General features: G+C 39.1%; 1 protein-coding gene across 1 annotated transcript in view; it reads right to left on the bottom strand.

Moving 5' to 3' along the window:
- LOC101156132 (LHFPL tetraspan subfamily member 3 protein) overlaps positions 1–27149 on the bottom strand; it is a 50345-nt gene extending 23196 nt beyond the window's left edge. The window contains exon 1 of the mRNA XM_023952602.1: positions 26141–27149. Coding sequence (XP_023808370.1) covers positions 26141–26576 — 436 coding nt within the window. The 5' untranslated portion in view covers positions 26577–27149. The remainder of the gene's footprint in view (positions 1–26140) is intronic.
- Positions 27150–27665: the final 516 nt, after the last annotated feature.

Raw genomic sequence — 27665 nt, 5'->3', positions numbered from 1 at the left:
TTGAAACTGGAGTTCCTGGGAAAACTCCACGCATGCACAAGGAGAACATGCAAAATCCAAGCAGAAAGAACCCAGTCGGGTTTGAACCAGGGCTTTCTGAGCTGTCATGTGGCCCCAATGTCAATCAACTCTTTCTAAAATACATTGTTTTATTTATACCTATGCTACTTTTAATTTCTTTTAAAAATTGGGCTTTTAATCTTTTCTTTGGAGCACCTTACCCTGTAAATGTTAGATATGATTGGTGGGATTTCTTTCTTTTTGCCTTGATAGATTTAAAAAAAAAATAACCTGTCAGAAAAGATGTGTTGTGTAAAAACTTGCACAAATAAATGAATAAACCTGATCGAAAAGATTAAAAAAACTAACTTGACCCAGAAAAAAGTGCAAAAAACATAAAAAGATCAGAAAAACCAATTACTAACTCAAAAAACTGAAACAAAGTTCACCAATCCTCACATGGTTTATAATGAATCTAGCCTTCATTAGTGTATTTTATGAATTTGTTCATCAATTTATGACAAATTTCATGTAAATAAAGAGTGACAAAAGACTTTTTTCATTTTAGGAGAGACATCAGTGTATCTGTTACAGGAAATCAGAGCTAACTAATGTGTTTAAGTATATGCCTTTGTGTCACATGAGCCCAGGCACTGACTTTTGGGGTGCAAATACTTTCAAACTTTATGACCTATTTAAACATAATCTTTAATCCCATGGAGTGAAAAGCTCCGGGGGCCTTTTAAGATTGGACAGAGCTTTTGCGGTTTGCATTAGAGCAGACGAACGAGCACATGATCCAGTACATTCCTGACACCATTTATTTTTGTTGCTATGTATGTATAAAGTGACCTGAAATGGATGAAAATGGCGTTTTGGACATGTTCTTGTGGCATTTATTTTTTATTTTTATATATTTAGAGAAAAGAAAGAAAGGGAGTGCTAACTGAAGAAAGAAATAGTGACAGAAAAAACACTGAGCGGGCCACAAGCTCCACTATTCTGAAGCAGCAACTTGTAGCATGTAAACAGGGCTCTCTGTTATGGGTGACGTGAAGGGGGGCGGAGATGCTCCAGTTGCTAAGTTTAGAGGTGAGTTTCTATGAACTACTGCCACTCTGCAGAAACTATGTCCTTGAATATAACACACCCATTTTTTTAATTTTGGCAAAAAAAATGGCATCATTATTTAATTTAATTAAATATATCGTTTTTTATTATAACAAAAAAGAAATGTTTTTTTTTTAAATAGATCAAAACATGATTGGAGTGGGACTTTAAGTGTAGCTAACCAGAGTGGACAACTGTTGTGAAGGTCTCTTTTCAGAGATCATAATTCTCAGAAGTCAGAACTCCTGTTTTTCCCCCTCTGGTCACCAGCGGGAGCCGTCCCCAGAGTTCTAAACGCACTTCATCTCCCAGCAACCCCAGCGCACACTTCCTGGATGCCACACACCTGACTTTCATTTGCAATCACTCACAGTATACTTGAGCACTGCACTGAGCCTCACTCGTTTGTTTGTGCCACTCTGCCTTCATTACCGAGCGTTACACCTGGATCTGATCTTCTGTCTTCTGACCCGGTTTTGTCTCTGACTCCGTTTGCCTGCCGCCTGCCCTGAATCTCGCCTGGATCCTTACTATTCTTGTTTCCTCTCTAATGCCCCCATGTTTGGTATTGACCCCTGGCTGCCTGACCCTGATTTAGCTTTGTGGACTTTTAGCTGAGCCAACAAACCTGCTGCATTTGTAACCAGCTGCGTCTGCCTGTTTTTGTGACAATAGTCTGCCAAATTCCTCGTTTACAGTTTTATTTTGAAAAGCAGAAAGTCTCACAAATACAAAACCTCTCTTTTTGTTTTAGTAATAATTTGCATTAAAACTTGTTATGATGGATCCCCTGAGTGTGAAAATGCAAATACAAAATCCCTCCTGCTCCTTCGGAGTTCAGTGGAGAATATTTTTGGAAGTTGCATTTTACTTTTGTTGTTTGAAGTCTGTTTCAAATGAATAAACTGTTCGGGAGTTACAGCGCCACTGGAATCTCACCGGTGGAGCGGGAGAGATCCCTGAGAGGACGCGTCGCCATTGTCTTGCCACCGAGATATGAATTTTGAGTCAGGATTTCATCCACACCTTGGTAATGTGGTGAGAGTGTGACACAAAAAAGCACCCCCCCTCCCCTCCTTTGGGAAGCCATATGTCGCGGCGCTCTGGAGGTGTCGACATGCTCACAGAATCTGTTGCAGCTTCCAGCGAAGACCTGGTTTTCAAACGGTGTAAGAGCGAGGGAAAGTGATTCATAACAGGTGTTCTTTTTTAATAAACATCTGCCACCATCACATCCAACGTGTGAAGCAAGAGAACAGGCGACATCTTCATCACACTTGGGAGGACTTCCTGTCTTTATAATCAGTATGACTCACAAACCCCTAGTTTTTTAATCTGAAGAACAAAGAAGAATTGTTTTGTCGGCGTACCTTTATTTAGATAAGTTCAGGTGTTTCACATGTTCTTCCCCTTTCACACAATCTCCTCCAATATGGCGTTTTTGAAGTGGCGCGCAACTTTAGCAGCTCCAATTCTCCGGCGGTTGTCCTTATTGTGGCTCTAAAACCGCCCGCCTTAGCTTTGAAGTCAGACCGAGGGGATTGCTCCACTCCATTTCTGTCATTTCTAATGCGACTCTGATCTGTGGTGACGGCAGAGAGAACATGTTCTCCTCCTCCCTCTTGCTTTCAACCCCACTTTCCACTCTGTCACTTGTTCCCCTTCTTGCAGCCAAGAGCGCTAATGAAAGATGATGTGAAGGGAGGAAAAAAAATGGACAGAAACCTGTCGCCAAAGAAGACTGAAGAACAAATACAGCAGATCAAAAAGTTTTCTTAAATTTAGTAATTAGGTTAGAGACACTCGAAGGAAAATTGTGTTTTGGGTGTTTTTAACAGTCATGATGGAGGAGATTTATAGAGAAAATTTGGTTTAAAATTGAATTTCTTAGTATTTTTTATTCAAATTAGTTTGAATCAGGAGCAGACAAAAAAAATAGTTTGAAAAAGATTGAAGTTGTTATAAACAAACTACAATCAGGAGGCCTCAAGCTTCCGTCTCTGGTCTATTCTGGTCCAGTTGCAGACAAATAGATCCATGTAGGTCTTTATTTTTCTCATGTGAGCTGAAATTCGGCTCTAAACTGTACGGCTGGATAGCTCCAATATTGCTCGCCCTTTTTGTTTTACTGCTAATGTTAGGTTGGAGGTGTGAGGAACTTCAAACTAACAGGAGAGAGGGTAAAGGGATGATGGGAAATTTGTGCAGGCTCACTCCCTGCCAGCAGTCCCGCCCACAACTCAGAGTTGAATTTCTCCTGCCGCTCTGCATAAACTGTCTTAGGAAAGGACACAGGTTTGGAGACCATATTAGACCACTGGTAATGCTTTGAAAATAGATCAAAAGATGACGGGAGTGGGATTTAAAAAAATGCAGTGAATGAAAAGCTCCAATATAATAGTATTATATATATATAGTATAGTATAATAACAATTCAAGAAATTAAGTTAAAACTTTTTTTTTAGATTTGAAGTACTTAAACAAAACATTATCGTGTTTTCATTTTTTTTTGAAAGAACTGAAAAAAAACAGGGTTCTCATTGGAGTCTGTCAGATCTAACGGAACCCATTTACATCATGAATAAGAGTAATTTAAAATGTAAAGTAACATAATATAACTTTGGTATTAGAACTACTCATTTTTGATACAAATGAACCATTAAAGTAGCTTTTCTGACAAAAACACAGCACTCTATCCTTCAGTAATGTCTATAAACAGCCTGCCTGTACCTGATGCATGCCGCCTGAGCGTCAGCATTGATCTGAAGGTGGCTCCGGCGCGCATCGCCATGGAGATGGCTTAGATCTTGCTGTGTTGCATCAACTCACAGAGCACATCCTCTCCATCTGCAGCGCCTGATAGGCCCCACTGGTCCAGAACAGCTTCTTGGCGATTTCTTGCAGAGGACAGTGTGACTGATAGGAAGCTGCCAGCAGCAGCAGCAGCAGCAGCACCGCCACAAAGAGCCGTTTCCGTGGCAACCAGGAAGCTCAGAGGGGAGGATGAGCTTTAATGGGCGGTTGAGGTGACTGAGAACATCACAGAATCACCACACGCGCTCTCTTGTTTGTGTCTGTGTTCTGTGACCTTCTGAAAAATATACATCTGTGAACCCTCAGCTCTGAGCTACAAGAGCCCTTTCAGAGCAACAACATGGAGCGGCGCTCCTCCGCCTTTTCCCTGGTGTGCTGATAAGTACGTCCACTGGGACACCAACACTCCCACAGCTCCCCCCACTAGACTTATGAAATAACAACCCTCTCTCTGCACTCATGCAGCCCTCTGCTGCGTTTTGATGTTCTCGCTGCCAAAAAAGCTCATTTGTATTCAACTTATTCTCCCCCAGTTTTCACTAAGCTGTTTTGATTGAGTCGCCTCACCAGCACGTTTTGCAAATGTTAACATTGTTAGTCATATTTTCCACACAGCGTGGCGCGCCATCTCATCTCCAGCTCAGCACAACAGTTATAATTGTCGATGGAAGATACGTGTAATTATGCTGCGTCGTCGAGGAGAAACCAGCAGGAGAAGACACCTTCTGATCTTATTTAAAATGATTCTTCAATCAGCCTTAGCTCTGTGTACGTCTTCAAAAGGTGATGTTGTAGCGGGAAAATGCAAGGGAGACGTTTAATTAGTGCGTAAGAAATTACATTTCATTTTAGTGCTGCAGTTCAGCAGAAAAACACATGGAAGTGTGTGAATGTTTACCAGGAGAAATCCTTCAGTGTTCTTTTCTACAATTGAATTTATTTATAAATCCATCTAAAAGGTGGATTTGTTTTGAATCTTGACAGGAAATTTTGGGAACGCGTGAATTAAAAATAAAATGAATACAAAAAAATGTAAATAAAAGATAATCCCTTAGATCTGACCCCAAAATGGACTTTAAACGAGGGTGGGTCATCATCCAGAACGATAAAGTTTTTATGTTGTTTTATTAACAACATGAAAAAATGAATATTAGCACAAAGACGTAAAAATTATACCTAATGTACTCATCCTTCAGGATAAAAGGGGGAAACGAATTGACAGAAGAGAAGAAAATACTGTTAAAGTGATCTGTAAAGACTAGGGATCCATTTTCCTCACGGTTCGCGTCAAACCTCTTTTTTGTGTCCTGGTTTTGTTTTGTATCGATCATCAATGACTCCATGCTAATGCTGCATGCACGGGGTGAGCAGGTTTCACCTACTTCACCCTAACTTATCCTTACGTATTGTTTAAGTGCTTATTTTGACCTGTTGCCCATAACATGCCCATAGAAGAAAATGTGCATGAACATTTTTGCTCTACTGGCTACCCGAGCGGTCTACAATCTCCCCTGATGATCTACAAATGCCCCTGATGCGACATGCACACCGTGTGTGTGATGCACGTTCAACCCACGCTCAACATGGGTTCTTTCACGCGCTTTTAGCATATGGTGTTCTCCCTGCACTGACGCTACACAATACTAGTGCGTGTACTCCTGGTTGGAAGAGGCTTCATCTTGTCATGTCTCGTTAAGTTCCTGTCAGTCTCGTGTTTAACTTCCTGTTTTATTTTGAAGGTTTAACTCACCTCTCGTTTCAGTCCTCCCTATCCCTGCCCTTGTCTGTTTCCCTACAGCGGAGCCTGCCTCATCATCCCTGATCGTTTCCACCTGTGCTTCCCCTCCTCACGTATTTATAGCCAGAGTTTCCCTGTGTCCTGTGCCTGATTGTCTTGTTACCTCCTTGACAAAGCTAAACCTAAGATTATCAAGTCTAGTGATTAAAACAAACTTAAACTCTGCATCTGAGTCCAGTCCTGTGTTCTGCCTTGTGTCACATCTGAAATGTTGAAGCGGTGCAAATTTCATGAATCTCGCTCCAGGCTTTTTCTTTTACAGCTCCATAGCAATTTTTGAAAGTCTTAGTGTCATATTATCTTAGCTGGGCACAAACTGCAATTAGTTATTTCTCCTTCATGGTCTATTTTTCAAACGGTTGGCCCTTCCGTGAATTCAAAAGGACAGCATCCATACATGTCAAAACCAAATCCAAGTCCCTGAATGCTCAAAGGTTAACTGTTTAACTTTCAACACACATTCAATAGCCACACAATTTGTATCTAGAGACCGAAAATGGACTGAATCAGCTAGCTACGTGTGATTCAGAGAGTTTCAACGAGGAGGCCTGAAACATAGACTTTTTGTTAGATGCAGTGGCTTAAACACGCGTTTTTGAGCCCGATGTTCCAAACTTTACAGGTTTTCCTTTTTTTTGCCCGCAGACAACCCATATAAAGGTAGTTGTGACTAAGACTTCAGTGGTCGATCCCAAACCAAACCAAAAATGAGTATATTTGAGCCAAAACAGATCTGATATGAGGGAGCAGGCCTCAGATCTGGGTGTCCTCAGCTAAAGCAGATATTTATCACTAAAGACTTTGCATTCTTTTTAATCTTGACCCCTGGGGGCTCTTTGTCCCCAAAGTCCCTGTGCTATAAATCAAAGAGCATTGGAACATCAGTAAGTCCAAAAGGATGACAGTCAGGTGTCAAAACAAGTTTCTCCTAGAGCGCGAGGCATGAGACGGGCCGAGCCCTCACATCTGTCTCCTCAGCACCTGCCGACACCAACATCCCTCATCAGCTCACTTACACCCTAAATCGTCCATCACTCAAAAACATGTGGACGGACGTTTAGGGTTTGTGTGGTGGTGGTGGGGAGTTTAGCGCCTCCGGCAAGGACACAGCAGCCTTGTTGGAGGATCATAAATCAAGCCGCTGTCGTCTCCATCCTGGCCCGCTGATCAAGAAGATTAACCCCGACGGGAGACCGATAAAGCTTCCCCTCCTCGATGTGCACAGACGTGCATCAACCATCAGCAGAGGATGGATGGAGAAGTTGGAGCAAGCAGGGAAGGACACAGCGATGGTTTAAAAGACTCATGGCTCAAACAGGAGGTTGATGAAGCTGCTGCTCGCCGCTCTTTTGTTTCTGCAAAAACAGACGCAGTTTTCAACCTCCTTTTAGTTACTGAGGTTTTCTAACTTTCCCTGTTAACTTAAGAAAAAACTGGTTTACGACCTTTTTGACCTCTCTGTTGAAGAACCACTACGATTAAAAATATTTTTTTGGTGTTTTTAGCAAGTTCTTATGTCAGGTTAAGGGGAACCTTGAATTTCAAAACATTCAACAACGTAAAAGAGATTATACATTACAGTAACCGGAGTAAAACTGTGGAAAGAATCATGTAAGTGATAATGGCCGACGAAGTGTCCTTCATCAAAAATTCACGGACAACGCAGAAGCTGAACCGTCTGACGCGAAGCGGAGGACAGTTGCTTTCGCGAAGTCCATTCATTTCTCATGATGGACACCTCAAAGGCCATTATCCCGCTCACACGCAAAATAAATAAATATTCAAGCAATTATTGGTAATTTATTCTTTTTTTTTTTTTTTTTGGTTTAAAGGGCCTTTTCCCAAAAAGCGAACTCTTGATACATGGTGCGGCGCGTTGTCATGGTAACAGCTGAGCTGGCACCGACTGACTTTAGCAACAAAGGAAAGCAATAAATATGCTGATCCTCACGATGGGTTACATAAAGCATCAGTTCAGAGGGAAAGCTTATTTAAAAGAAGCCAGCGCAGTGATATAGAACATTAATGTTATGTGACCGGAACTTCTTTTTTAGGTGTGCATTATTACTGTGGATTATCACGTTTTAAATCCACACACTGCAGCCAATCAGAATCAAGTATTTACTCGGACCATGGTATAAATACAGAAATAAAAATCCAATCATTTGTCAATTTAAAATAAATACAAAGAAATTCTTTTAATTGTTTCATTGAATCACATATGGTCAGTTCTCTGTCGATGTCTTAGACTCGTGAAGTTTGTAATGAATGTCTGAGTTGGTACCTTAATATTATGTAATAGTGGCGATTGATACATTTTCATACAGATAGTGATAATGATAATAACAATATATTGTGTGGATTTTTTTTTGTTTTGTATTTTTAAGTTTAAGTGACTTAAATAAGCTTCAGCTTCTGCCTCTTTTTAAAACATCGTTCTTAAGTCCTTTCCAATAGAGACGCTTTTGAATTATTGTGTGTATACAGTTATGTATTGTTGTTTTTATATAAATATAAATAAAATAAAAATAAAAATAAAAACTAAATGCATTTTAATTTATCTCATAAATATAACCCGCTGTATTACAAATTGTGTCTGAAACCTGATCTGGTTATGCATCCTTCATGGCAAAAATTCAAAGAAGTGTGTCTTCCTTGTGTTTAAAGCTGGGGAGACTAATAGCATGCTTTAAATCAAGTGAAAAAAGTAAACAAAATGGATGAATAAATAGATTTGTGCTTGTTTTTGAAGGCGCATGACACAATTTATGAATTTTCCGTCAATAAAAACAAGCCTCAGAGAACCTTGAGGCTTTTATACGTCAGATATTGTTTAAAAAATCAACGTAAAAGTGACTCGAACGAAGATGGTGACAGGAGCAGGGGGGGGATATCTGCACACTATCATCATTTAGCCCCCCAAGTCCAGGATATTTCAGCTGTGACTTTAGATTCAAAGGCCCAGAAGGATTGAGGAGCAGCGGTCACATGATGGTAAACCTGACATTCTGTTGGTTCTGGGTCAAGTTCCTCTGGCTCATCTTGTCAAATCCAATCAAAGCGATGCAAGCCTCTCAGCTCAGACTTTGCAGAGCAAAGACACATTTTAGCCGTTTGAGTTTATTGAACTGCGATCCGGAGTCCATACTGTCGGCCTTTATGGGGTCAGATCAGGATAAGCTTAAAGGGAATAAATAAATGGATTGTAAATATTTTTTTGTACACATTGTAAACTTAAAGGAAAAATCAGAAATAGGAAAAATAAAGTTGTACATATACAAAATCTATATTTTAAACTCAAAAGAAATTTTGAAAAAAGGCAAAGTTATAAACTTAAACCCGCCCATGGGTGCCCACTGCCTTCGCCCACATGTGGCCAGATAGGAGGGTTGCAGGATGGGAGGGTTGTCTCTGCTCCTCCCCCATCCTGGAAACGCTAATTATGTTACTCCTGTTGAGACGGGATAATCATATCTTAATGAGGGATGGACGGATTTAAAGCTCGACAAACAGAGTCAATGAACCTTTGCTGATGTCTGAACAACAGTTGGGTTTGCATGCATCGTTGCTAGAAAATGCTATAAGCTACATTTAGCTTTCCTGCAGTAGGATCCTTACAGCAATATTACTTGACCCCATTTGTGATGTCACTTTTTTAAAGATTTATGTAGGATTTTTGAAGACAAATCGATTTTAAAGAAAATCGGTTTTCATGCATCAATATTTTTAAATACATTGACTATATACGGGAATTTTGGCCAGGTCTTCTCTGATTGGCTAACTGGACTGATAGCACTAGAAGCTGATATCTTACGTGCCAGCAGCCATTATCATAGTTTGCTATTTGGACGGTTGCTTTCATTTTTCTTAGTGCACTGATGGTGGTTGTTGGGGGTAAAACAGAACTACAACTTCATGAAACTATTCCACCTTTGTCACCCTCGTCGTCATCTGCGCCAGATTGTAGAAGAGTTTGCTACTTATGTCACTGCTTTATCCATGCCAACCCAAGTTATCCAACATATGTGTCTTCCTTAATGGTTAAACTTTATATTAAGTATTGTTTGATAAGCAGATCAGATGACAAAACTTCTGCACAAATAAACTGCATCCACAAAAATATTCTTTGAGGGGACTCTGTTGTCTTTCACAGCTAAACCATAAGATGCGAGGCTTATGACAGTGTGAAATTGATATACAGAGTCAAGGGTCCGTGGTTAAAAACACGAAGTAGTAAGATTTTGATCTTAAGATTGTGCACTCATCTTCCATTCCCACTTTGCCCTGTGCAGGGTCACAGAGTGGAGTATATCCCAGGATCATTAAAGAGAAGGCATACACCCTGTACAGGTCACCAGTCCGTTAACAGATTACGTTTATATTTAATATATATAAAATTGAAGGCCTCCTGTTCAAGTTCCGGCTGCGGGACCTGAAACAGAACACCTATGGGGGACCTTTCTGTGTGGAGTTTGTATGTTCTCCCCGTGCATGTTGGGTTTTCTCCCTGGGACTCTGGCTTCCTCCGGCCGTCTTAAAAAATGCTTCATAGGTTATAGGTCCAAATCAGGGGTTCTCAAAGTGCGGCCCGGGGGCCAATGGCGGCCCACGGGAAGATTTTTAGTGGCCCTCAATAAATCCTAATAGATGGTTATTAAACCAGCTGTACATTGCTTGGAAAAAATATTGTTTTGTGGTTCCTGGCGACATCTGCAGTAAAAAAAAAAGGTGATTACACTCGGTGTCAACGGTACAGTGTATTAATTTCACCACAAGAGGGCAGACAACATTTTCTATGTCGCTGCGTCTGCGAAAAGACGATGGCAGTAGAAAAAGGAATCGGAGCGGGATTCGGAGAGAGGGCCAGAGCAGGTTCCTTTGAGGAAATAACTCGTTGGCGAGGAGAAAAGGCGCTTTCTAGCTAAGTGAGCAAATGCTTACTTTGTCGTACCTCATGGATAAAGTCCTGTGCCTTATTTGCAAGCAGGTAAATACAATAATCAAAGAAATAAATTAAAGTTATCAAAAACAACTTTTTCTATGTATCCATTTTTTTTCACCAAAATTGCCACCCAGTCTAATGTCAAGTCCCTAATTTGGCCCTCTACAAAATCTTTGAGAACCAAACGCTCTAAATTGTCCCTAGGTGTGAGTGTGTACAGGTGTGTGATTTGTGGCAGACTGGCGACCTGTCCAGGGTGTCCCCTGCTTTTGGGAAAAACAAGGTAAAAAACAAGGTAAAGGTCAGTAAATCAAAAACCAAGAAGCGGCGTCTGCAACAGGAAATGACAACAAAGCAGCAAAAAGCAAAACGCTCCAACACTGAGGCATAAAACAACATGACTTAAATAGGCAGACAACTTAATCAACTAACAAGCTGGACTCCACCAGAAAGCACAGGTGAGTGGGCGGAGCAGCAAGGAGAAGCCACAGCAGACCTGCACTAGATCAGAAAGTGAAAACCAAAAACAAGCATAACCTTTTAGAGCCTTGACATGTGAGCAGAGTTAGCAGTAAAATTTATTTTTTTTGAGGTATAAACTTGGCCTCCTTATTTAAAGCTTTAATTCTATAGCTTCATGAGAAAAACCAAAACTGTGGCAGAGCGTTTCATTCTCCTTCTAGGTTATTATTCTTGTAGGAGACGTGGGCACCAGGTAAACCATTTCACGGAGCGAGCTCACTCAAATATTAGGAAGACAGCGTTTTCAAGACGGCTAACTATCCTTCATTTTTCACACACTGAGGTGCCATCCCTCCACGCCGCTTCAACAAAACCAAAAGGATGTGATGATTCTTCTCGCTCCCATCATGCCATAAAGCCCTCTCATTTGCCCCTAAATCCCTCTGCTGTTAGCTCTCCAGCTGCTCCCCAACTGGCGGCTGATTAGGAGTTTTATGGAACCCTACATCTTCAACACACCCAAATCCTGCAGAGATTTCTTGAAAGACCTTGTTATCGGCCCATCAGACCTGCCACCAGCTCCTCCTGTCTGGAGGTTTGTCGCTCTCCCATCATCATCCCTCTAATTTAAAGGGCAAAGTGTTAGTGGACTTCCAAAACTTTGACACCGAGTGATTCTCAAATAAAGGCAATGCACAGTGGATGTGGTTCTGGAGCTTTGTGAATGATGGATCTATACCAGTATCTGCAGTAAAATGGGAAGGCGGGTAAAGATAAAGCTTTTAGTGGAAGGATGAACGGTGCTACATTAGAAGGAATCTGTTTCTCAGCAACTAAATGGAGCATTTTAGCTCCGTTACTAGAATGTGAGGCCCCGTCGTTTTCACATTTTTGCTCAGGATTTAAGTTGTTTGTGTCAAATTTGACATTTCAGAGATAAAGAGGGAAACATCATTTTCCCCAAGTTCAACTTAACCAACAAATACTGGTTAAGCTGGCTCATAATGTGACAAAGAAATTTTGCTGATACTGCAGACTGCCTCTGTGTCAGGCACAGAAAACTGTAATTTTTGCGATTAGTTTTTGTGCAGTCACTTGTTTTTTCACAACTTTGCACACTGGAAAAATTGTTACATTTACAAAATCGGACAAAAAATGTTGTGGTGTATTTGGACATGGCCAGGCATTTTAGGGAAAATGACCAAAAGGGAGAGGATTGATAACCCACTCTGAGGAAAATAGTGTGTTTAACATGTTTTGGTCACATTTTTCCAATGACGGAGGACATATGTGAAGAAAATTAAGCTTAAAATTGAATTTCTCACTGTTTCTTTATTCAGGTTTTTGTGAATCAGGAGCAGATGAAAAACTGCTGTTTGAAAAAGATCTTTTTTACGCTGGGCGTGCCATAAGCTCCCTGCTCTGCTCCAATCTGATCCATGAACGTCTTCGTTTTCCTCGTCTGAGCTGGCATCATCTCAAAACTATACGGCTCGATGGCTCCAATATTGCTCGCCATTTTTGTTTCACTAGTAGTGTTAGGTTGAGGTTGTGAGAGGCTGTAAGCTAGTGGGAGAGCATATAAACAGAGAACTCTCAACAACGGGGAGGGGAAGGGGGAGCGGGGTTCCTTTGCGCCAATGGTTACGACTACAATTTAGAGGAGAATTTCTAATGAAGTCATGCTGCTTTGCAGAAACTATGTCCCAGAAAACTAAAGTTATTTTTTTTTATTTTGGCTAAAAACAACATGATGATAATTAAAAACCTGTTTATTTTCTTACTTTTTACAAAATTATAAACTTGCTCTGTATTGGTTTCAATTTATCTCCAAATATTTCCAATATTTTTTTGTGTGTAGAATATTTGGTCCTGGGGCTTTCTGGGAGAACTCGTGGATGTTATTTTCATGGGCATGGCGGCGCTGACGGCCACTGTGGCTTCTCCCCGTGTCACATAATCACCATTTCTCTACTCATTCTACGCCCTAACTGCTCTGCAATCAAAAGTGTCAGTCACACTTAAGGGTCTAAATACCCCACAGCGCCCCAATCAGACACACCACTCTGGGTTCATTCATAACGGGTTCTTCTCATTCCATCTGTCCAGAGCGCCTTGGCAAATTTTTAAAGACATTTGCCTGAGGATGATGAGATACTCATCATCCTGCCGTGGGTCAAAGTAGGGCGACCTTCACAGAACATGGGTCACGGTTTTTCTCTTCATCTATATGTGATAGTAATGCAGGTTGTCAGAAATTAATGCAAAACAAAATTTACATTGATTTTCTTGACATTTTTCAAGACAATTGTGGCTATTTTTCCCATGGAGTTTGTGTTGTGATTACGTCAGTTTATTTATAGGTAGATTTTTGGTTATATTTTCCTCATACGGTCTGTTTTCTGTTCATTTCATTTTATCACTGTTGTTTTACCCTATCACAGTTTGCCAGCTTCAACCGTTAAATTACTTATGTCTCTTTTGTTGTAAATAACCAATTTTTGGTTCATGCTTTGCCTTTTTTATCATGTGTAAGTTCACATGATATTGCAAATACCGCCACATGCATCAGCAGTTTTTAGTTACACTAATTTAACATCACAGCTGTGAAACTTCCTGACAAGCTAAAAAATAATTTGTAGAGTTTCCCATTAGTTCACAACTAGGCCCAACTATTAGCACCATTTTTCCAGGATACTGAAGAAAAAGATTTTGTTGTTATCACCAAACACAGTCTAGACTTTAGGATTTCCTACTAGTTCAAAGATTTTAAGGGACGTAGTCATTTTCTTGTTATATTTGATTTATGATCTGATCTGCCTTTTTTGTAGTTTGTAACCTGGATATTGTCTCAGGATCCTTGTATGGCTTCCAATGACATCCTTTCAGATGCTTTAAAGCCAGTTTGGAAGAACTCTGACAGTTTGAGACGTCTCCTTTGACACAATGAGAACAACACTGTTAGGAACTGATCACAGTGTGGCACTTCACCGACATTTGACTGTGAACATCGCAGCAGATTTTGCACATGTAAAAAGCAAAGTTCAATTTTTATGCTCATAGGCTCTACTTTTCACACTGCTTCTGCCAGTTATTACATGTTTTGTTTGCTTTAATATTTTCAAAACTATTTAAAAAAAATGTAAATGTTGGAATTGGTTTATTTCTCAAAACTATTTTTAAAAAATTTAAATGTTGGGATTGGTTCATTTCAACCTGTCGAAACAACAACAACAAAACTAAAAAGAGAAGCAAACAAAACAAAAAAATGTATATACACCAGTCTCAATCAGATGTGTATGTTTTCCATGACATTGGACTCTGAAATATTTTGTATAATATATGCCAAACACTGTTTTGTTAATGAAGAACAAATGTTTGGCGAATATTATATGCAGTATTTCAGAGTGTAATGTTGTGGAATATATATGCATCTGCACACACTGTTATGGAAGCGATTATGTAGCATAAATAAAAAGCAAAGTCAAAACCAGAAATGCTTTTTCATTTTCAAAATGAAGCTGCATTTTTTGACTCAAAAATATAATGAAAAAGCAATCCACCAAAATGCTTTTTCATTTCCTTCCTCAACACAGCTTATTCTGTCACTTAATTAAAATTAAAATTAAAATGGTATTTGACATTTCATTTTCAAACAGTTCTCTGGTAAATGTGTAGCATAATTCATTTAGAAATGTCTAATTTGACCATTAAAATGGATTAATAGAAATGCTTTTTAATTTTCAAAATGTAGCTGCATTTTTTGACTCAAAATTAAAAAGAAAAAGCAATATTTCAAAATGCTTTTTCATTTTATACTTAAAACCGCTCATTCTGTGTCATAATTAAAATGAAAATGCAAAGAGGGGATTGCATTTGCATTTTAACATCCACCCCGCGCAAGTTGTCACAATATTCAATTCGAAAAAGCATTAGCAGAGGGGAGGCGGGGCGATGACGTCACTGCTCTCTCTGTGTGTCCGGCTGCTGACTGACGCACACACGCGCACCAGGAGCAGACTGTGTTAGCGGCAGAGACGAGGGTTTTGTGATGGTTGTGAACTTCTGATGACTTTACACAGCTTCTCAGGACTAAGTAACTGCATGTCCGCCTTCTGCGGTCCTCCTCCTGACGCACCGCGGACAAGCTTTGTTCTTCGGACCGCCAGCTGCCTTCGCACAGCGGAGCGCGAAGCTCCCGATGATCGCTGAAGGCGGAAATGCTGCTGCGATCTGAGAAACCATCATATGAATTTGTGTTTCCAGTGGTGTCCAGAACAAAATAAAGACTGATGTAATTCACAGATATTTACACCTTGATCTGCAGCTTTGCGGTGAATTTGCTGTTTGATTTATTAAGATCCAGGAATCCAGGTTTGAGCAGGCCAGGTCCAGCGGTTTTTGAACAGGACCCGGTTTTAGGTGATCTTAATTAATGTGAAAAATGCAGCAGAATGTTCCTTCAGCTCCCTCGCGAATCAGAAGCTGTGAATCGTAAGCCAACTTTAGCGTCGTCTGACCGCACGGATTTGAAAACATATAATCGAGCAGAGCAGGCCGTAAAATATTAGCATAACTGTAATAAAAGCACATTATGAAGATAGTCTCCTGCAGCTTCGCGCTAAGTGAGTGTTTTGGTCCAACCAGCAACGTTTAGCATGGAGAAATCTGCTTTCTGTTGATGGAGCTCCACCTGTCATCAAACAGCAAATTCACCGCGAAGCTGCAGATCAAGGTGTAAATATCTGTGATAATGATAAAGCATTTTGAAATATTGCTTTTTCTTTTTAATTTTGAGTCAAAAAATGCAGCTTCATTTTGAAAATTAAAAAGCATTTCTATTAATCCATTTTAATGGTCAAATTAGACATTTCTAAATGAATTATGCTACACATTTACCATGGAACGTCTTGAAAATGAAATGTCAAATACCATTTTCATTTTAATTTTAATTAAGTGACAGAATAAGCTGTGTTGAGGAAGGAAATGAAAAAGCATTTTGGTGGATTGCTTTTTCATTATATTTTTGAGTCAAAAAATGCAGCTTCATTTTGAAAATGAAAAAGCATTTCTGGTTTTGACTTTGCTTTTTATTTATGCTACATAATCGCTTCCATACACTGTAGTAGATATTTATCCAACCAAGGTAGGATATTTAGTCATGTGACCAAATTATAAGCCGTTTTTGGCATTTTAAACTTTTGGCTGCATTGATCTTCTGGCATTCAGGTTAATTTGAGCTAATTTTGTGCCTTTTAGATTTAATTGTTTCGCCATATTCTGATGACAACACATTACTAATTAGTATCACTAAGGCTAATGTGGAGAGATATGGATCGATGGATCGACTTTCATGACTATTTCAATTTCAACCGTGAGTCTTGGCCTTCATTCTTTATTCTGGGCAAGTTGCTCTGCAGCAACGTGAAGAAAGGCCAAGAAAAAGGCTGATCCACTTTGATGATTAGAGAAGACTTTTCACAATCTGTCTAAAAGCACTGAGCAAAGAGGAGAATGTGGCTCTAACATAATGTTTGTGGCTCTTTTTGCATTTTTACATTAAAAATGTACATAAAATATGGATTTCCCATGATTTCCACATTCGTACTGTTATTTTTCCAAATTAGAAATCCGATAAGTAAAGAAAAATTTCCTTGTAGTGAAATAAAAAAATAAAAAATTGAATTGCAGATTGCTTTGACATGAACATTTATAAAGTTAAAGATCATAAATTAAGCTCTTTAAGCCCCACGCTGATGAAAACCAGTTTTATTGCTCTGGTATTGTTAGGTTGGGGGTGTGAGGGTTTTTAAGTTAGCAGAGGCGCATGTAAACATATGAGTGATGGGAAAGGGGGTGGAGTTGCTCTGTGTCAGTGGTCCTGCCCATAACTCAGAGTAGCCGGGGCACACTTTTGCTGCGGGGTCCGTGCAGCGCCAGCTAAGATCTTCTGCGTTGTGTTTTCAGATGAATAACGAGTCTCACACAGGAATTGCCATTCAGGATGAGGGTGTGTTAAAGCAAAAAAAAAAAAAAAAATACAGCACATGTGTTTTATTTCTGGTCTCACTCCAACACACACCTCCTCTCGGCAGTCCTCATAAAGACTGAGGTGCACATGAAAAAAAATACATTAAATAATAATTACAGCTTGATCGTATAATTTACTGTCTTTAGCCCAATTCCCCCAATTCCCTCACTAAATGGCGTTTTTATATTGTTTTAAATCACAAAACACTGTTAGAAATAACAAATTAAAGATAAAAAAGGCAAAATTTTGGGGAAATTAACAGAACAAATATTACATGGGCTACATCAGATATAAACTATCTAAATATAAAATATCCTTCGCTCTGCAGAAACATTTTTTTGATTTTGAATTAAAAAAATGGCATGATCATAAAATAAAAGACGACGCTTTGAAAATAGTTTAAAAGATGATTGGAGTGGGACTCAAGAAACCTCTGAAGTCAAGTTTGCCTTATTTATTATAGTTATTTATAAATAATACAATGTTATATTCTTCCAAAATAGCATTTAGCATTTCAAGATTTTTACTTTTTATATTTCGAATTTTCAGTTTGTAATAAAATGGAATGAATTTGCAAAACTATAGCATACCATTCTTGAAAATGCAAGACTGCTTGTGGTTCCCGGAATTTGTAGAGGTACAGTTGGAGGTAGAGCCCTCAGCCACCAAGCCCCTGTCTTATGGAATAAACTCTCAGCTCTTGTAAGAGAGGCCAAGACAGTTTCTACATTCAAAGTTAGACTTACAACATTCCTCTTTGGACAGGCTTGCTAGTAATCGGAGAATGTTTAACTTGTTCCTCACCTACTGAGATGAAGTTTGGGGGAATAATTATAATTTTCATTACATCCATTTATAAATATTTCACAGTGGATCTAAGCAGAGAGAACAGGGTTTTATAAACCAGGCCAGGGTGGCCCACCACCCCTGCTTAAATTAATATTTTATTGTATTAATACTGATATGCTGGGAAAAAAAAAGATTTAAAAAAATTCAATAACAATAACAAATAGTTGCTATAAGTTTGAAGCTGGGGAAAGTATGTTGCACTGGGGTTCTGTCCTTTATTTTCATCTACTTCTCCTCCCCTCTATTCTTAAACATTTAATCATCATTTAGTTCTCTATGTCTCTGTTTGCTGCAGTGCGACTTTTTTTTCTCCACTCCCCTCCGGGGGAGCAGGAGTGATTCCAGATTCCTCTGTGCTCCTACACTTGGCGTGGACCTCGTCTGGCTCGTCTCGTGCCCCCATCTGGATGAAGCCCATCTGCCACACTAATCAAACATGTAGTTGTACATAAGCTAATTCTTTTTCTGAGAGTTCTGGTACATCGCCTGTCCGTCCAGGGAGAAGATCCCTCCTTCATGTAGACACCCCTAAGGTTTCTTGATTGGTAAATGGTGTATGCCGGTACTTATATAGCGCTGTTCTACCTTCCTTGAAGGCCCAAAGCGCTTTACAGTCACTGACCCATTCACCTATTCACACATTGGTGGCGGCTCCGCTGTCAACACTGGCGCCAACCTTCCGCCAGAGGCAAGGTGGGGTTCAGTGTCTTGCCCAAGGATCCTTCGACACATGGGCGAGCAGGGGGGAATCAAACCCGCAATTTTCCGATTGGACCGCCCTACCACTGCACCACAGCCGCCCCTTTTAGTTTTTCCTTTCCGAGAAGGAAGGAATAAGGGCAGGGATGCCCACGTTAGCCTAGTCTGTTTAGTTTAGTTTAGCAATCAGCCATTGTATTTTAAAAATGATTCTATGTCTTGTACAATTAGTGAAGCCTGTTGAGACAACTGTGTTGTAACATTAGGTTATATACATAAATAAAACGGAATTGAATTGAAATGAAGGTTTGAGTTTTTCTTGAAATTAAATCGGTTTTAGAGAAAGCTGTGTGGCTATAGCAGACATGTCTGTCCCTTTAAGATCCTCATCAGCCAAAGTGGGTGATCCACTTTCTTAATCCACGAGCTCAGATTGGATCCAAGTCGATTTCCAGGTGACAAGGTTGGCTTTTCATTTGTCTCATTCACACTGTGGCTTTCAATGCCTTTCTTTCTAAACCTCTTCAGTGATATTTCAGGCTCCTTTAAACGTCCATTTAGCTGTTGGGACCCCCTGTGTGCTTAAACTCAAGAGACAACGATGTGAGCACTCAGGTGGACGCCTTGCATGAGGAGTGTGCACACCTTCATGCCCGCGCCTTACGTGGGGTCATGTTACATCACCGTAAAGCCTCTTACTCTTCCTCGCACATGAATGAGAGGATGAAGAGTGGCCTGCTGTCATTAGCATGTAGCTTTGATGTGGGAGTTTAGCCTGCCTTGCAGAAAAGCACAGAGCTCGCATTATCATGTGGCTTCATTAGAAGAAACTTTTTCATTAACCCTCCCAAATAGAACTAAAGGAAAGCCTGTCAACTAAACCCTGGAACAAAGGCAGGATGGCTCTGTTGCTTTTAGTTCAAGAGAAGTGGATCAAGTGTGAAATCGGATGCATGAGATGAAGCATTTCAGAGAATTAAATGAAATTGCACATTAAACTTGGCGGAGATGTAAAAATATAAAATAAAGAGTTTATTATTCTCAAGAGTAGATGGGCTGTACAGTTTAATTCAGCCAATTTACACTCGGATGCAAATACGTAAATGTGCAGGCGGGAAGAGAAAACACGCAGATGACCAAACAATTTTTCAGTTTTAAAGAAAATTCTGTTTTATGTTAATGTTCAAAAATACCTCAGTGTTTGTATTGGTCATTTGAAAGATGGGATCAAATCTGTTGAAATACTGGCTGTTCTTTTAATGGTGCATTTTTGTACTGTTTTGTATTGAAGTATGTGCAAAAAAACAGTACTAGAAACCATTAAGTTAATTTTATTACAATAAGCAATGTGTCTCATGTGACTAAACTGCAAAAAAATAAAGATTTTTCAGTGTTCAGTACAAAGATGGAAGTGCAGATTATGTGGAAAAAAAGGTTAATTTTTTCCAGCTTTATCTGAGTTTATGAAAGGCAGAAGACAATATTTATTCATTTATCCACTAATGTGAGTAAATAGATGGTCCGTGGCCTCTTACAGGAGTGGGTTTGCTTCATGTTTCCACCTTCAATCTCAACTATGGCCACAGATCCACTAATTAAAAAAAATCAAAGTGATGTGAGGAGGTTTCACTTTCTCCTGCAGGTATGTGCACTGCAAAAACCGTATTTAAGAAAGTAAAATGCCCACTTTTTTCAAGAAAAATAGTCTTATTTAGGAATGGAATACTTTTTTTTTACTGTGGTTCGGGAGCTTGATGAAATTGAAATTTTCTGTCTTGCAAGAAAAATAAACTTACTAAGAAGTTTTTAATAAAAACATAATCTTAGTTTCAGAAAACATGTCTTGGGATTCCTGGTAAGACCGTTTTTCTTACCCCCTTGGCAGATTATTCTTAAGTTTTTGCTTATTTAAAGAAAATCTGCTGATGGGGTTAGAAGTTTTGACTTATTTCTGAGGGGCGAGTTTTTTTATTTGAAATGGTTTATTTCAAGCAATTAAGTAGAAATAATACACAACAGCAATATAAACATCAGTTATACATTCATACAGTAACTAATCAAACTTAGGATAATTATACATATTAATAAATATTGCTTGAAAGGGAGTGGAAGGAAGCGAATTTATATAATCCCACCCCGTTATACCATAACCATTTTATAACATGATTTATCAATATCCGGTTCCCAGTTTTTATCAGACAGAATTAAAAATCATAAGATATCGATTAAGCCCATGACAAAGATGAATTACTTAAGTATTACGTCAACAATAACTATTTTAGAAATCAACATGGCAAATGCAGATCAGTCATCTGAAATATATGCAGATTATGTTACTTATAAAAGCCATTCATATGAATAAAACATAATACTATATCAGTAAAGTAGACACAACACTGTTTCAGGAATGTTCATAGCAAAATTTCATCAAGTATCAAAAGTTAAAAATATGTGCAAAATTATGCTACATTAGGAAAGATTTTTGAATTAATTTATCAATTTTTGGAGAAAGTGAAGTAATATCATTAAAAGTCAATCAATTTAACAATTTTCAATAAGTGATTAATCATTTGTTTTACTTTTTTAAATATTTTTTTTGTATTTTTATTATTTTTTATAATAAAGTAATGCTGTAGGGGAAAAGTAAAAAGTTTTTTCAGTGTGGTCGGTTGTTTAAGGAGTCATCTGAGGGACTCTCCTGTCCAGTTCTGTTGGGTTTTGACCCAGTGAGGGCTTAGCCAAGTAAAAATCTGTTTAATCAATGGGAGGGCCAGACAGTCTCCAGGAGCAAATTAATTAAAAACTCCATCCATCCCTTTCAGGATCATGGGGTTGCTGGAGCCAACCCAGCTACTGTTGGGCAAAGGCGGGGAATACTCTGCAAAGGAAGGCCCCTTAAACATAAGACAAAAATTCTTCCTCCATATGCAGATTTTCTTTAAGTAAGCAAAAAAAAAAATCTACTAATCCCTGGAGAGGTTGCAAGTCTGTTTCAAGGCCACACAATCGCACAGCCTCACATGCAATTTAGGGGCAATTTTGAGACACCAATCAACCTATGAAGCAGGTTTTTGGGAGGAAATCAGAGTCCCCAGAGAAAACCACGAAAAGAACATGCAAACTCCACAAGGTCCCAGCTGGGATTACAACCAAGGCCTTCTCACTGTAAACTCACACCTTTTAATTACAGAAGAAAAACTATTTTTTCAGTAAACTGGAAACTTTTATTTACCTAGTTTAGTGACGATATTCTTATAATGAGCGTTCAAAAAGAATTTATGGTTCGTAAATTAAAAGTGATAAACATTTAACACCTCAATTGGTGAAAAAGAGGGATAAATTAAAGGCAAGTACTAAAAAGATTTTTTTTTTTTACCTCATTTGGTATTAGATCATCGGTTTGTCAGAAAATGCATGTGTTTCAATGTGCACTTTTCATTTTTCAGACTCGGCATCAGTTCCTATTATCCAGCCGGGTCTGCAGATGCAGAGGGACAGAGCTTCTGCCTCTCTGTCCTGCTCCTCTCCCAGGCACAATATGATGCTGATGAGAAGACCGGCCCTACTTCCACTTGACATCTTACTGAAGAGGTGCACATATGAATAACACAATGAAAATTCGCCTAATTACACGTCAGTCTGGTGCTGATTCGACCTGTTTACTCATGCACCGTGTTCGATGCTGCATCTCTTTTCAGATTAGAACAGCTTGAAGAAGGCTCTGCAAGCCTGTTAAAACCGCCACTTCCTGTTTTTCCTGCATGGCCATTTCTGGATCAATAAGCCTCCAAACTGACCTTTTATTGCAAAGTGAAAGCTCCCTGTTTTAGAAAGACCACTTAGTGGGCAGAGAGCGCCCCGAGGAGAGCCACTTATCGCGTGTGGAGCTGCCGGTCAGACAGCCAAGAAATGGACGGCATGTTGGAGGCACTTTGGCGACCCTCTGCGTAACCCCAGATTCTATGCAGTCTGACAAAAGTACAGCTGTTAAAGCCCAAACACTGTGGAGTGGAGATATGTGAGAGCCAGATGGCCATCAGGGTTTGGGAGGCCTTCCAGGTTATCAGGCATGTAGCCTGGAGTCAGCATCTTCATCCTGTTTTTCCTGTTGATGTCTTTTTCTACAGCTACGTTCTCACCGCGCGCTCAAAATGACTACTTCCAGTGAAAAGTCTATGTCACTGCCCCTTTCTGGCTTTTAAAACTATTGCTTCCAAGCGTCTCTATGCAGGTTTCTGCAACCATTTTCAGGATCTACATACAAAACGTTAATCTGTTTCTGGTAATGTTGGTTTATTGCTGATCTCTTTTTCACATAAATATTTCATATTTACAGCTGCTAACTTTACATGACACTGTAATATATTTGATCTTCATCCAGTTTCTGAGCTTTTGAAAAGTTCAGACTTTGAAAGGACAGAAAGTATTATTTTTGGTGTAAATAAGATGAAAAATAACCCAAAATTAACTGCAATCTAAACTACACAAGGTTTTTACATACAATTTATCCAAATCTGTCATTATTTGCTCTAGTAGCATATATAGTTAAATTCATAAAATATATTTTGCCTGTATTCTACTTTCTGCCTAAAAAAAATGCCTAAAGATGACCAGTTACGGTTTCCTTTTATTCTCATTATTGGATTTTTGAAATGCAAGCACTGACGAAGCATCTCAATGGTGTCTGTTTTAGTTGCCTGGAGATCTTTTAATGGCTCAGAGCCTGGATCGCTTCAAAAACAACGACACAAAATAGAAAATCTGAAATATCATCATAGAAGAAACAGCTTGAAGATGAGCCCAGTTTATGGTCCAATCTCATGAATTTGCCAGCAATAATCGGGTCATATCCCCCAAAAGAGCAAGTAAAGTCTTAGTTTCTTTAAAACGTTTCTTTTTGTTCTTAAAAATTTAAATCCTATAGTATCCACCCACTCCAGAGGAACATATGAACACAGATTGCTCACTTTGTACGAGTTTTTTTTCACAGAATCGGCCCCCTGGTGTAATAAGAAATGACTATAGGAGCAGCTAGATCGAGCTAAAACAGGAAAATTATGAGTCACAAAGTGATATAATAAACCAAACTTGAAGTCATAAAAGCAGCAAACTCACTTTAAATATTTAATTTTGTGTCAAAAGATTGAAAATAGGGATTTTTTTCCTTAACCTGACATTGTTTTGAAACTATCATATTTGACTTATAGACATAAATTTCTTTGTTTTTGACCTGACATTAAAATTATAAGTAAACTCCTAATTTTTTGGGGGAAAATTCAAACTAATAAGTGTGCCGTGGAAACGATCCAAACGCGTCTCGTGGCGTTCTTGCAGTGGATGCTGTGGGAAAACCGTAGCGAGCCAGAGTGTGACTCAGAGGAATAAGAAGCAGCTTTGATCTGTGACTAAAATACTGCAGCGCTACATAGTGCAGCTCATTAAGACTGGCTTGTGGTGGAGCTCATCACTGTGCTTTTACTCCAAGACAATCCAGCTCACAGCTGCTGCTGGAGCCAGTTTTGTGCCAAGAATAAAAAAAAGGGAGTGTGGTGCTGCAGCTAACCTCCCTTTAATCCACCTATTTTTTTAAACCCCTGTTGAAGTTTAGGGTCACAGGTTAAGCCAGCAGGTGGATGAGAGGTCACCGGGTCATCGTGGATGGGTGATTACAATCCAGATTGTTATCAGATGGATCAAGAGGCATTTTTAAACATTTTATTGTTAAGAAGCTTCCTCTCTGCCTATATAGTTATGACATTTAGTTTGTCATTCATGCATAGTTATGCTGGGAGGTTGTGAGGCTGCGTGCTCACATCTTCACACTACAAATAAAACTGAACCTGTTCTCTGTGAATTAAATGACAAATACTTTGTTTCCAACATCATTGGCTTCTAATAAAACTGGTTTTAGTCTTAATATATGCCCTCCATTATCAGAAAAATGCCACAAGAACATGTTAAAAACCCAGTTAGCCTCAAAGTGGGTCTTTAACTTCTGTAAGATCCGAGTAATCTGTCGAATTCTAAACTCACTTTAAAGGTAAAAATATATATAATTTCGATATTGAAGTACAAAAAATGAATCAAAATACCAACAGACGTTATTGAAACCTGTTTTCATGGTCCCAATAATTATTTTAAGTGTTTCGTCACATTTGACCACAGGAAATAAAATGTACTGTCTTTATTTTGCATGAAGGACTTCAAAATAAAAGGTATAAACAACCCAAAAGTGAGCTTCAATTGACTCAAGTGATAGAGAACATCTCTGGTGAAAACCTATATCAGGGGTCTGCAACCTCTGGCTCTTTTATCCCACCATTGTGGTTTGTCTGGTCAAAGAAACGGTTTTAAATTTAAAAAGTAACTAAGTAAGCAGTAAAGTAAAAAAAAAAATGAAAGAAACTCAAAACCTATTCACAAACTTGTGAAGGACAGTACATATCACAAGTCAAACAAAAACATTGTGCAAGATTTTTGTGTGTCGAGTACTACAGAAACTCAATTGGAGGTCAACTACCAGAACTTAGGCAGATTTTCTGTTTTTGAATTCAAGGATTTAAAGTATAATAATGCTTAAAAAATACAGTTAAAGTATTTTGATTACTTTTGTAAGTTTTTAAGTTACATTTACAATTGGCTGAGATGCACCTCAAGTGATAAAATAAACTGCTTTTTTTAATCACTGCTCTACATTTGCTGCATTGAGATGATTCTATGTGGCATGGGAAGTCTTTTATTTTGAATTAAAGTCATGTAATCCACTCCAAAAGTTGTAAACTATTTGATATTTTGAAAATTTAACAATAGAAAGTCAAAATGTATTTCAGTTATTTGCCCACATCAGACGTTTTTTACACACTATTTCTTCCCAAAAAGGAACTAAAACCTATTATCTGTCTCAGCTTAATAGAATTACATAACGTTACTTTTGTGTTGTAGTTTTCCTTTTTTACTTTTGCAAACCCCCTGGCATTTGTTTTGAAAAAGTGATGCACAGTTTATTCCTTACTGTATGTCATTTAAATGTTCTGAATAAAGACTTTAAAAAAGGGGGAAAATCATATTGTGAAATTGGGGTATTTCTTTTTTATCTTAATGTTTTATGTATGCCAAAAAAAAGTTAATTTATCATAGTAACAGTATAAATATAAATCAGTGTATTAGTTTTCTGAAGGGTGAGGTAAAACGGAGCAGGACGGTTAAGTGTTGAAAGCTGCAGACTTATGGCCGGACAATTACAGGCAAATTTGTATTATTGACTTTGTTTTTGACAAAAGATGTAATTTCAGGTGTGATCTCTTCCAAATTGCCATTCTGAGGCAATACTTTGGATTTTTTTTAATAACTGTTTTGGCTCTGTCAGTTGTTTTTCCGTCATAGCTTGACTCCTAACATCCCCCTGAACTTCCACCTGGAAGCAGAGCAGTCCTACCTGCAGCCAGCTGCATCCAGCCGCAGATCTTGTACACGGTTCCGGTGCTGCAGAAGAAGAACAGCGCGAAGCAGGCGATGCAGGTGATGACCAGCGACATGGACATGCAGATGAAGAAGGAGGCGGCTTTGAACGCTCCGGAGGGGATGCTGCTGAACTCCGTGAAGCTTCCCTGACAGGTCAGGTCCCGGGACAGTCCGTTCCCGATGCAGTAGTGGAACAGACCAAAGTAGCCCGCCTGAGGCGTGTCTGCGCCGTCCCCGATCCAGTACGGCTGGATGAAGCACACCACGTTGACGATGGCGAAGAGGATGGTGAATATCGCCCAGAGGACGCCGATGGCCCGGGAATTACGCACGTAGTTGGTTTGGTAGATCTTGGCAGCCTCCGAGGCGGGAAGCATGGTGGTGGTCGCGCTGGGGGCCCCGGGGACCATCCTCCGGTGTATGTGAGGTAAGAGACTTAAGATTTGCACTCAGTAAACAAACCTCTTCCTCGTCAGGTAGTAATCTTCATCAGAACTAGCTAATTTTCCTGTTTTACGTGGATGCTTTACGCGTCTTCAATGCGCGCTCGCATCCTTGACTTGAGCCCTCTTTGCGCTTTCCTCCTTCATCAATCTACGGGAGAAAAAGAAAGACAATCTATTGAAATGCTTGAGAAATCCTCTCTGCAGAAGGCTTCCTCTGCCCGCTCCCCTGATGTCTCCTCCTGGTGTTTCTGCCTGAGACGATAACACCGCTCCAGCTGCCACGAGTGGCTGAGATGTGGCTGAAATGGTCTGTGTGCTCTCGACGGAGCAGCAGCCGCGGATGAGATCCTATTGAATTAGAGTCGGAAGATAGTTGCGGATATTACACAGGCAACTCACATCCCTTAATCCCATTCTGACGCATTATTCCGGTAACGCGCGTAAATCCCGAACAGACACATTGATATGAAAGCAAATGCGAAGACTAAATGCTTTTGATTTTTCTGCTCGTCAATCCAGTGCGCATGACTGATACGATCAGCATAAATACAAGTTCATAAAAAAACAAGGATGCGCTCTTCCTACATATACAATTTTAAATAGGTTCGTTTACAAAATTTCTGAATTGTAGTCTATTTTCAAAATATAAATGTTAGGTATTCCTAATTAGTTTAGTTTGGTTAAATTTAATTATCATATTTCTTAAAACAAACACACAAATAATCCTAAAAAGGTGAAAGGTTAGAGACAATAAAATAAGTTTTATTGGGTAATGGGTAAATCAGGAAGGTTATTTACAATACAGATTAGCCAAAATATGTATAATTACTCGTTTTAATAAAAAAAAAATCATTCTTAACAGCTCATACTAGATGCATACTCTCCAACGTTTTTAAAATTACACATCATAATTATGAGATATATATGAAATAAAGTATAATTATTTATTTCGTTTCTTTTTTTAAAATACTTTTTGATTTAAAAGATGTCTAAAGTTGTTTTTTATTTTATGTTTCGGATTTTTACTACATTACCCAGAGTTCCACAATACTT

The sequence above is a fragment of the Oryzias latipes genome, chromosome 23 (assembly GCF_002234675.1).
Source record: "Oryzias latipes chromosome 23, ASM223467v1".
NCBI classification, from domain to species: Eukaryota; Metazoa; Chordata; class Actinopteri; order Beloniformes; family Adrianichthyidae; genus Oryzias; species Oryzias latipes.
This window is presented reverse-complemented; position numbering and strand designations above follow the sequence as displayed.